The following is a 12,642-nucleotide window of genomic DNA, read 5'->3' as shown; positions in this document are numbered from 1 at the left end:
CTATCCAACATAATAGAATTGTTTCTTCTAAAAGGAGCAGAAATCCATAAAATTTACAAAAAACTAAATTTTGTCAAAAATTTTCAAATTTTTCAATTTTATCTAAAAAAAATTTGAAAGGATTAAGAAATGTTGCACTAAAAATCTAAATATACTGCATACATTACACATTAATAACCATCCAATCACAATACCGATATTGGACACTATACTGTTCTTAAACAAATTGGTTCTTTGTATGGAAATATGACACGAGTTTCCCCGAATTAATTTTTTTGCCGAATCAGCCTCGTCTTGCAAATCCAGCAACAGAAGATGGAGCTTCTGTTATTAGCTTGACATGACCCTTGACTGCTTGATTGAGACATCTGAGAGATGTTTTTGTTAAGGCTTTAATATCAAAGTCATGGAGAGTTTTGATGACAGGAGGTTGCTGTAACGGTTGAACTCCTTTTCATTGAACTCCATGAAATCATCTGTTGGTATGACTTCGTCTTTACGTTTATTTTGCAATGATAAAACGTGGAAGACCATGACCAGTGTTAGTGTCATCTGATTTGGACTCATTTTCTGGTTCCATAACATTACCTGTACCTTCAAAATCCTCATCGACAGTCATCTTGAAACTGCCTAGACTACCCCGAATAGCTTGTATTTGGCTGACACCAAGGTGACGACTGTTTTGCTGACCATCCTCAACATCCCTTCAAGGCTGTTTTCGGTTATGTTACGAGCAAAAAGGCATTGGTTTGCAATACCCTCAGCGATATGTTGCAATACTTGCCGCGATATGTGACTCGTTTATTTGGAAATTGTTGTGCACGACCGATCATAATGAAAATATTTTTAGATCCATCAGTTACGTTACACATCTTTTTAATTTCGAAGTCAGCCAGAAAACTAAACATTTTTTACAGAATTCTGCAAGAGTAATTAACATAGAAAATGTTTTTTTTCTAAAGCATGATATCTTTAGATTCTAAATGCCATTGTTATTCACATAGACTGGCAGATTGGACCGTTTTAAAATATGATAGGTGCAGAACGATTTCCAAATTAACAAGTTAGAGACATATAGCTTGGAGTATTGCAAATAAATGCCTTTTGCCCATGCCGAAATCACATCCTTGTGGGGATGTTGAGGAAGGACAGCAAAACAGTCGTCACCCTGGTGTCAGCCAAATACAAGCTATTCGGGGTAGTCCAGGCAGTTTCAAGATGACTGTCGATGAGGATTTTGAAGGTACAGGTAATGTTATTGAACCAGAAAACGAGTCCAAATCAGATGACACTAACACTGATCATGGTCTTCCAAGTTTTATCATTGCAAAATAAACGTGAAGACGAAGTCATACCAACAGATGATTTCATGGAAATCAATGGATATACAGCAACCTCTTGTCATCAAAACTCTCCATGACTTTGATATTAAAGCAATAACAAAAACATCTCTCAGATTAGGCCACCCTTGTCTCAATCAAGCATTCAAGCGTCATGTCAAGCTAATAACAGAAGCTCCATCATCTGTTGCTGCATTTGCAAGACGAGGCTGAATCGGCAAAAACTTAAATAGAGAACACTCATGCCATATTTCCATACAAAGAACCAATTTGTTTAAGAACATTATAGTGTCCAATATCAGTATTGTGATTGGATGGTTATCAATGTGTAATGTATGCAGTATATTTAGATTTTCAATGCCACATTTCTTCATCATTTCAAAATTTTTTTAGATAAAAATGAAAAATTTGAAAATTTTAGACAAAATTTAGTTTTTCGTAAATTTCTCTAGCACATCAAATAAAATAGTTGCGACCGATTTGGCTATTTTGACCCTTGCGTGACCTTTGGGGAGAGGTAGCCAAGTCGGTTAAGGAGGTAATTTCCCAAATCCAATTTTTTTGACGGTTTTAGATGTTTTGTCAGCTTTTTAGACCCCCTCAATTTTGATTTGGAAGAAAAATGATTTTTCACTCCACCCTACTAGGTACCTCAATGTGATACATAATTTTTACACAACCTTGTGGAGCCTGTGTGTATTTTTTGGTATAATTTAAAAAACATACCAGACTTTTTCCATTGTGATTTAAATTATTAAAAAGTAGAAGTTGAGTAAAAGGCACAGGGGCCTAAAAATATAACAGTAGATCTTTAACTCACATAATAAAACGCAAATATGCTTACATTTTTATAAAAAAAAATGAATAAGAAGGATATGATCAGCCTAATATAGTTCATCAGTCAATTAATTTAAAATCTATTTTGCAGACCAATTAAAACATTGTCCTGTCCCAAGGGTATGCATACTCCTGTTTGATGAAGATTTGTCTGTCTTAAACAATCATAAATACCTTTTTGCCTCTATCTCAGCTTGTGATGGGCCACTTGGAACTACATAAAAAATATACAGAATTAGCACAATCATAAAAATGTAACATAAATATACACTCTTGTAAGACAATAAATGTTTGGTGCAAATTATGCATGATTTAAATATTTAAAGGTTACTACATATCTATGACAAGTGATATTCTTTAATTTAAAGGTATGTAGGCTAACAGTAGCAAATCTTTTTTAAATGTAAAGTAAAATTTTTAAGTATTAATATATTAAATGCTTAGCAAGTGGCCTCTTAATAGTAAAAAAATGGAAAGCATTGTTGTGCTTTTATAATTTTAAATTGGTAAAGTATATGTAAAACAAATATAAGCAATTCAAATTAAAAGCATAGTTCTTCATTAAATTTATTTATAAAAAAGGTAATCTAACCTGATTGATTTAACAAAGTTTGGTTTATGATATTCAGCTTCAATCAAAGTTTATACACAAAATAAGGAATTTTGCATAAAAATGTAATTAACCGAAGTTTTAACTTTTTAAACTAAAAAACTGTCAAAAAGCCTATTTTTAAATATGGCTGCCAAAAGTTTTTTTTATAAATTTGGCAAAATTTTTTGAGTTTTGGTTTCTGAAGACTGAGAATTTGATTCGATTTTTATAGTTACGCACATAATTGCATTAATTTCTACCATACCAGTCAATTAGATGCCACTTCTGTGCGTGTTTTATACTTATTAGGTGTTACTTTCAGTGGCACATTTAGAAGGGGGCAGATTTGGGGATTCGGACAACCCGCCCTTTTGTAAGTGACATCAGTATGGCAGAATGCTGGCGACTTAGTGACTATGTTGGCCAAAGAATGAGCCAGAATACCGAAAAACTTATTTTTTTTAAAGATCTATTTCTCTTAAAAAAAACTTGTTGTTTCTACACATACTTCATCATATATATTTTTGAAATGCAGAATATGTAGAAACATTACACACTACAGTTGGAAGGAATTAGGCATTAGTTTGGTTGTGCCATTCTTAAAAAGTAACGGAAGTGGGAAGCATGTTGTTTTAGTCGCCATTCTTGTTAAATAGACAGGTATATGAGTATGACATTCCCATGGGCACAACAAGGACTAGGTCCGTCGAAGCCTTGAATTTATATTTGGGTATTTTAGTTACGTAAACGCAAAATTTCCGCGCTTCGTGCTAACTTTCGCCTTGTTTTGCTATGATTCTGTCTCTGTTTTAAGCAAATCTATTCAACCCTTATAACCACTAATCATACTATTAATGCTGTGACTCTAACCTCGGTAAACAATTTATATTAAATTTAAATATAAATATCATTATTTCAAGCAACATGTATTAAAAAATTCTCACAATTTAAACAAAAAAATTTTTTCGCGTTTTTTAATCTGCTTTTGCACTGCGCGTTTGCACACAAGTTCTACCCAAAACAGCTGATCTATGTAAAAGTGTTAGAATAAGAAAACAGACTTGTGCACCCCCAGGCCCCAATTCGTACTTTAGCATGTCCCTTATGTAATATTTGTTTAAGTCACAAAAAATTTTGTGCCTTAGGCGCAACTTTTTGTTAACTAATTTACTTTTTAACAGCAATGTTTATCACCTAAACATGGCAAATTGATACATTTGTTAGGCCAGTGGTTCTCAACCTTTTATGGCTTGCGGCACCCCTCAGAAATGATAAGTAGATTGCGGCATCCCTACAATATTTTCCCTTAGATAAATCACTAGAATGTCACAATAAACAAAACTGGAACAACACACATAAACTCTACACCAGGGTTTCCCAAACTTTTTTCGACCATGGACCACTATGGTTAATCTGTTTTTTTGCGGACTGCAATACAAAGCAAAAAAAAAATACGAGAATTTTTTGTTAACAACTTTTTTACTACAACAAAGCTGCAATCAGTAAGATTTAGGATACTGGATAGCAAAAGCATTCGCAAATAATTTAGTTGTGAATAACTGTCATTTTTGAAAGGGTACGTACTGTACAACGTATATGTGTGACTTTTTCATTTCTTGTCACATCGTCGCGGACCACAGTTTGGGAAACCCTGCTCTACACAATGTAGGAAGTTATAAATGGATTTATTCCCCTATAATCTTACACAAAAACTTGTAAGAGTTAGTAAAAATGAGATTCTCAAAGACTCTCAAATAACTCTTGGCACCATGAGCATTTGAAATGGACCCCGGTTGAGAACCACTGTTATAGGCAAACACATCATTTAACTTAGGGAAGCGAAAAATTAAAAGAATTTAGGCAAAAATGCTTGTTGCTAGAAGGCTGGCAAAATTCTGAGTGACATTATCGTTTTGTATGTTTTGTCAGGGTTTAACTTACTGCCGAAGCGGCAATGTTTTTAACGTAATTGGGTTGTCTATTTCTAAATATTATTTTAATATTTATGACGTCATTAACGCTATTTTATGATGTCACACGGTCTCTATTTTATGACCTCAATAACGTCAGACGGATAAATGGGATATTTAGAAGCGTGCAATCACTCTGCCTGTTACAACTGTGACAGCGAGCGCTTTATTTCGAGATTGAGGCTAATAAAAATGTTCAATAAAGCGGCCTGCGGCGGCGAGCGATTGACCGGCTTAACGCTAGCCACTAGTTTTCTGCTCATTGAGAAACTGCTTGCGATCGCCACAAAAGCGCCACTCTGTACAACGTTTAGTCATAAGTAAAAATGTTATGCCCTATGAAACAACATTTTTTGCACTCTTAAGGTTTTTGCCAAGATTTTACATAATCCATTAAAATAGTTTTGGTTACATGTTAATTGCAACATTCTTTTTTATATAGAATCATGACGGCTAGATAATAATTCATCTGATTTATTTTCAAAAATTTTTGGCAAACTGTGTAAAATTTTGGCATTCTTGTGAAGATTGTTGGTGATCACCCCAAAATCAGCGTCTATGATTTAAACAAACTAATAAAAAGCGCAAGTTACCTGGGTTCTTCAACATATCCAAAGCATTTTCCATAGCACCGGCAAACGCATTGGCGTCATCTGGAGTTGAGAAGTTCAGTCCATAAACAGTCCGAACGCCATCCCGCCATTGATGAAATGTTGGAGTAGCTCGGTTGTACTTCAATTGGGCAAGCACAGCACAGTTTATCACAACCTACATGTAAATATAAAACATTCACTCTTTAAGGGAATATTTTTAAACAGTGTAAACCTAACCATCTCAAGGTTTGTTTAGTTGTGCTAGTTGATGCATAACTTTGTAAAACGATGAAGGCCACATCAGTTACACCCGTTTATATACACTTTAGTCGCACAAAGGAATGATAAAAAGGTGCGAAACAAGCGTCGCAAAAATGATAGATAAAAAGGTGCACAGAAGCGAGGTGTAAGCCACCTGCGAGTGTGCGTCTGACGAAACAGGTGCATAACAACTACAACATACAATATATTTACAAGCAAAGAAACAATAGTAGGACAGTTTTTGATGTGACGTACTGTCCTACTATTTTGTCGCTTTTTATGTCTATTTGGGCCGTTATTTCCACCATTGTTTATATATAAGGTTTTAATTAGTATTTTACAACAGTGTTTCAATTATTTTTGGATTCCCACCAACATAAAAAAAATTACTTCTCCATCTTGTTCTTTTCTGGCAACTACCCTGAAGGAGTTATCTTTTGTTTGGTGATACACACAAGCACCAGAAAGTCCACTTGATTTTCCAGCATTCTTCCACTTTTTTTCATTATCATCATATATCATCACAGAAGCCTTGCACAGCTTACATAGTGGCTTTTCACTAATGATATAACAACAAAAATGTTCATGATTAAAGCCTACCCCTCTAATCCATATTCAAACTGAAATTTAATGTTCATTAAATGCAAATTAGATGTTTTATTGTTTTGTGTTACAATCAGGCACTTTGTATCACAGGGTTGTTCCTAAGCAACAATTTACACTCGCCAGCCTGGCGAGCGGCTATCAATTAGCACTCGCTAGGACAAAATAACACCCGCCAAATTTGTTGGCACGCCGTCTGCAAATTTAGGTCCTAGCTAGGGATGTTCAAAGTAGAATACCAAGGTATTCTAGAATAATAGGTTTCGAATCTAGAATAACGAATCCAGAATATCGAATCCTAGTATAATTTTATTAAATTATTTAACCTCGATTTTGTTTGGGGAAGGGATTTTTTGCTAACATGTGTACATCATAATAAGAAAAATCCCCCATATGTTTAACATTCTTAGCAACTGTCATTTGAAGCAGTTGTGTAAACTGTAATATGTCCACTGTCCAGGTTGTTGCCAAAACTTATATTTTTGCCAATAGTGAGTACAATGTAACACTGAACACAGAACTCTTTAGCAATTCGGTTCTGTTTTTAAAGCATTGTTTAGTTTTTGTGCTTTTTTTTTTTTTTTGACTAAAATGATCTGTTATGCAGTCAAATAATGTACTGCAAAGAATAAGTTACTATTGACATAACGAATAATTGACAATTACGCTGTGCATTACTGTATAACCTCGCTGAATATTGGCCTAAAGTTAACCTTAAGTAACCCTATAGCGCATTTGGTTGGCAGCCAGCACCTCTTACAACGTAATGTTACGTTTGCAACTTAACGCATTTAGGGAAATTGGGAACTCCCTACCTGAAATTACACGTAAGTCGCTCGCCCAATAATGCTTGATTGACACTTAATTATTAGGCGAACGTTATCGCGAGACGCGAAGTAATTGGTCGCCCAAAAAAACGCTGACGCTGCACTACCAGGTTACATTTAAAGCAAGCATTATAAATTGGTCGCGTTTGTACAATTAGGCGCGACAATCGGCGGTAAAACATTAAATTATATCGGTTCCAATTACCCGAAATAAACGGCAGAATTGGATTCAAATCCCATCTGGATTCGAATCCAAGGATTCCATATTCTACTTTGAACATCCCTAGTCCTAGCGCGGTCATTTCTTGGGTTATCATTAGGGATGCTCAAAGTAGAATATCGAATCCAATTCTGTCGTTTATTTCGGGTAATTGGAACCGATATAATTTAATGTTTTACCGCCGATTGTTGCGCCTAATTGTACAAACGCGTGTGATAAGTTGTCATGTCGCTGCGGCGACCAATTTATAGTGCTTGCTTTAAATGTAACCGGGTAGTGCAGTGTCAGCGTTTTTTCGGGCGACCAATTACTTTGCGTCTGGCGATAACGTTTGTCTAATAATTAAGTGTCAATCAAGCGAGAAAAAGCGCTATAGGGTTACTTTAGGCCAATATTCAGCGAGGTTATGCAGTTATGCACAGCGTAAATTGTCAAGTATTCGTTATGTCAATAGTAACTTTGTATTCTTTACAGTACATTATTTGACTGCATAACAGATCAATTAGTCAAAAAAGAAGCACTAAGACCCAACAATGGTTTTAAAAACTGTGCCGAATTGCGAAAGAGTTCTGTGTGCAGTGTTGCATTGTACTCACTATTGGCAAAAATATAAGTTTTGGCAACAACCTGGACAGTGGACATGTATTACAGTTCACACAACTGCTTCAAATGACAGTTGTTAAGAATGTAAAACATTTTTTATTATAATGTACACATGTTAGCAAATATTTTGGGAGATTTATTGCTGTGAATATGGGCCCTGTAGGGTAGAAAAAGTTTAATTCATTCCCCAAACAAAATCGAGGTTAAGTAATTTAATAAAAATATACTAGGATTCGCTATTCTGGATTCGTTATTCTAGATTCGAAACCTATTATTCTAGTATACCTTGGTATTCTACTTTGAACATCCCTAATCTTAACATAATTCCCATAAAAAAATATTATTTTTTAAGCTTTGTCTTGGTTGACCGCTATTAACTTAAAAGACCGCAACACATGGTTACATTGGTTTCGTAGACTAATTGCCAATTCTCGGCTGTAGTTACACAAGTAGGCGACAAAAGATGACGTCTTTGATTGTTTGCCGGTAACAATTTTTGTTTAAAACGGGACAAAGAGTCTTTATTACGAGCTTCGAACGTGACTTCGATTAACCTTATTATTTGTGTAGTGTTAAATGTATTTGCGTCTTGGTGTTTAAGGAAATAACTGGCGCTAAGTAATATTTCGCTTAGTAGTGGTGCTTAACACAAGTTGTCCTATACCAACTAATTAAATTTCTCGCCGAAGCCACTCGCCAGTCAGGCGAGTGAGTGTCAATCAGCACTCGCCAGGAGCAATTTGCAGTCGCATTGGCGAGCGGGCGAGTGCTTAAGCCCAACCCTGTATCATGATAAAATTTCAGTTTAACGCGCCATCAGTTAATTTGAATTATCAGAAAATGGAAAAACCAATTATTCTTCAATTGTATAAACATGGTTAGTTAAACAAATTTCAAAACAACTAAAATTATTAAGCTGTTATTTTTATCGATGTGACTACTCTGGATCTTAAAATAAGAACTTTTGGACACTTTTAATTCAGTTCTTGGCGGGGCGTATTCAGAAAATCAAAAAGGGGGGCTCGAATTTTAAACTTAGGGAATTTCCCTATTTTCCGTCCATCATTAATGAATAATGATGTCATAAACTAGTGACGGAAAACAGTGATTTGTAATGATGTTTCAAAAAAATAAATTAGCAAAGCAAACCTTTAAGGCCCAAAGCTAACTGGTGCGTTAAAACCGCTTAGTATGCAATCGTTAACTTCAGGAGAAAAAACTAAACCAAGACGGTGAATTATGTGTGATTAATTTTGGTAGAATCGTGTTTGGACTATCAGCAGTGCAGTTTCCTAAGTTTCTTGTACAGACCCACTAAATTGCAAGTATGTCTTTCGCCACCTGCAATACTAAACGAAGATTATGCCACGATTAGCGCAACATCTACGCAGTGAAGTGTGCCGAATCAGCTAAAACACAAGCTGCGGTTGAGGGAAAATAAGTTGTGTCAAATACACACTAAACACAGGGTCTTAGGATATGCTTTTTGCAGTAACAATTATTACATAAAAAAGGCCACTTTGAAATCATAGTTAACCACTTCTTAAGAGATTCTAGTTCAGTTAACAATAATGTTGTTGTTACACCAACATAAGATATTTGCACAAACAGTTAGGGAACATTAGCAACGCCTTACCTAATGTTTTTAACAATAAAAAGTAAAAAAGGTTTGACTTTGCATTGTCAATTTTTTAACACATCCTTGCTAATCAGCCAACTTGAACGAATAACGAAAGGCAAAAGAGAAAAAATCTCCTGCGTTTACAGTTGATCAAACAAGAAACGAAAAACACTTTTGTGTTTTATTTTGGTTTATCATCAGCTTAAGAAGCGTGACCTAATTACATTAGAAACATTGCTGCTTCAGGTGGTGAGTAAAATACTGACAAAACAATAATATATTTTTGCGAAAAGGGGGGTCCGGACAGCCAACCCCCACCCCCTTGGATACGCTACTGGTTCTAGGGATGGTACTGCTATTGATTTCGCACATTTTTTTTGTCAGATAACTTGGATTCAGGTTCATGATTTCCCAGTTTGTTACTATTGGTCCACTGAAATTATGATATTGGGAATTACTCAACTAATATAACCATTTTCACTTAATAGCAAAACAAATCCTTGAAACGGCAATGTGTTTTTTTTTTAGTTAATTCCTCAAACCTTTCTAAAATGAGGAATTAATTGGATTACACTTGAGCAATCTTGGTTCAATGTAGTACACATAAAATATATCAATTTTTAATTTAATATTATTAAGGCTTACCTCATATTGAAATTTTCTAGAGATTGCAAAAAGTAAAACAACAAGCACAAGTAAGTGTGTCCAGTAAAATTTAGTGTGTCACTGTCGCATTAAACAGATGAATTGTTTCCAACATTACAGTAAATTCTAAACAAAAAGTATTAACTGAATAAGCAAATCTACAATGAAAAGTAATTTAACAACAACAAGTACAGTTAGTAATATAAATACCACTTATTGGTCACAAAAGTTTTGTTGATAAAAGTTTTTTAGACGTTTTAAAGTAAACTTTTTAAGTAAAATACCATTGAGGTATTTTTATTAGTAGTTTTTAAATTTAAAATAATAAATTCACTACATTAATGAGGAGTTACTATCATATTATGCCCTAGGCTTAAGGGCCTATCGTGACAAATCAAATTGGTAATGGTTGCCACTTGCCACACATTTTTATGAAATAAATACAAAGACATTCTGAGACTTGTTAAATCAACTTTGTAGGTTTTTAAGAATCTAAAATTTAATCACTTAACACGTTTTTTTTATAATTAGAGACAAAACAGTATAAATGCTATAATCAGCAAAAATGTTTCAAAAACAAAAAAGGCTGCACACATAATTTTATTTCAAAGACAAGTTAAAAACTTAAAAAAAAACTCTGTTTTAAGGACTTTTAATATGCAAACCAATTCAACACATTCAAACATTTAAGGACTTAATAAACTTTTTTCGAAACAAGTACTGGTGAAGCTCCTTAATGCAAAATAATAGAAAGTGCCCCTCTAAAATTGACTTTAATTGTGCCTACTAATTAAAGGTGTCCTTTAAAGCATTAGAAATTGGTGCCATGCTTTCAACTGATTGAAAGATTTTTGTTGAAAGGGTCCCTATTTTAAAGAAATGTTAGATTGGGTAAGTTGATATAAATGTTCTGCCAAATAAGCAAAGTTAAATGGACCCCAAGATCGTCTTTTGGGAGGTGACATGTACAATAAAGTGTTAAGCTCGGAATCTTTTGCAATTATACTTAAACAGTGTATATCTTGAGTATTCCACTTTACGTAGTGCAAACACTCAGGGGCATCCAAATAAAAAAGTGGGGACCCTAAATTTTAAACTGGGAAAATTATCCCATATTCCTTCTGATGTTAATAATGTCATAAAATAACAAGTATGACATCACAAAAGTGATGGTAATGGCATCTATCAGCAGTGCAGTTTCCTGCACTAGACTACGCAAAAATTAAACACACATTTTGCCACCTTGCAATACAAAAACAAAGATATTTTCTAAAGTGTTGTTCTGTCACGATTATCGTGATATCTTAACCGCAGATGTGTGCAAATTCAACTAATTCCAAGCTGTGGTTGAGGGAAAATGAATTGCGTCAATGGCATGTTATCCTGTGGTATTTGAATATAGTTATAGAACAGATTTTCTATAGTTATAGAACAACTATTCTATACATTTAAACAGAGTATATATTCCATTAAAAAACAGTTGGTTGTAAACAGTGGTGTATCCAGGGGGGGGGTTGGGGGTTCAGACCTCTCCCTTGTCGTAGGTAACATTATCGTTTGTTGTTCGTTTTTGTCAGGGTTTAACTCACCGTCCGAAGCTATATGTTTTTTTTCAGTGTAATTGGGTCACGTGTCTTGCTAATGCGAAACCAAAATTAAACGCAAAACACCTTTTTCGTTTCTTGTTTGGTCAACCGTAAACGCTTTTTTCTCTTTCGCCTTTTGTTAGTCGTTCGGGTTGGCTGATCAGTAAGTGTGTGTTCGACAATTAATAACAATCAATCAAGCGGTCTCTGTAATTCGTTTGCTTTTGCTGGACGTTATTGGCTGTTTCTGATATTACTTATGACGTCATTGCAATCGCTATTTCATGTCGTCATATCTGTCACTACTTTATGACATCATTAACATCAGACAAAAAAAGTTGAAAATTCGCGACTCCCTCTTTTTGGACTTCTGGATACGCCCCTGGTTATAAAGGACTCCAGCCATAAGACAGAAAAAAGAACAACATCGACGCTGGAATAAAACACGGTTCGGAATAAGACCAAAATAGAACTAAATACCTAATAGTATAATAACGTATAAATCAAAATAAGTCCTAAACCCATCGGAATAAGACCTAAATGGTCAAAACAGCTGTAAGTACATCACTAACCCCTCTAATAATTTCAACCATGACCCATTACCCATCAACAACCCCAAACAGGGGCAAACAATTCTGTGCCAAAATAACGGCGCCCTAACGGCACCATTCAAACAAGGGCGCCCCAACATGAACACCAAAAAGGCCGATGCCAGACCCATGGACCCTGATCGTCTCATCTCCATACAATTTCAGGTGTTACACTGCCATAATATAAAAAAACGCAATATTATCAATTGAGCCCACATGCCTGGTAGGTTGGTGAGTATATATTAAATCCTTACTAGTAAAATCATACAGGGTTTGTATGCTGTTTAGATGGGGTAATAATACTGATACATATAATTTCGGTCAAGCATTAAAGAAATAAGGTGGCTTCCTGGT

The 12,642-nt window shown here is 34.8% G+C and overlaps 1 protein-coding gene across 4 annotated transcripts in view; it reads right to left on the bottom strand.

Moving 5' to 3' along the window:
* LOC146140593 (uncharacterized) overlaps positions 1-10,266 on the bottom strand; it is a 34,303-nt gene extending 24,037 nt beyond the window's left edge. For all 4 annotated transcript variants that reach the window (XM_083391399.1, XM_083391400.1, XM_083391401.1 and 1 more), the window contains exons 1-4: positions 10,113-10,266; positions 5,984-6,152; positions 5,333-5,507; positions 2,352-2,391 (exon numbers count right to left, since the gene is read on the bottom strand). In XM_083391399.1, coding sequence (XP_083247525.1) covers positions 2,352-2,391; positions 5,333-5,507; positions 5,984-6,152; positions 10,113-10,117 — 389 coding nt within the window. In that variant the 5' untranslated portion in view covers positions 10,118-10,266. The remainder of the gene's footprint in view (positions 1-2,351; positions 2,392-5,332; positions 5,508-5,983; positions 6,153-10,112) is intronic.
* Positions 10,267-12,642: the final 2,376 nt, after the last annotated feature.

This window comes from Ascidiella aspersa, chromosome 6, assembly GCF_963924565.1.
Source record: "Ascidiella aspersa chromosome 6, kaAscAspe10.2, whole genome shotgun sequence".
In the NCBI taxonomy this organism is placed as follows: Eukaryota; Metazoa; Chordata; class Ascidiacea; order Phlebobranchia; family Ascidiidae; genus Ascidiella; species Ascidiella aspersa.
Note: the sequence above shows the minus strand (reverse complement) of the source record. Positions and strands in the feature narration are given on the sequence as shown.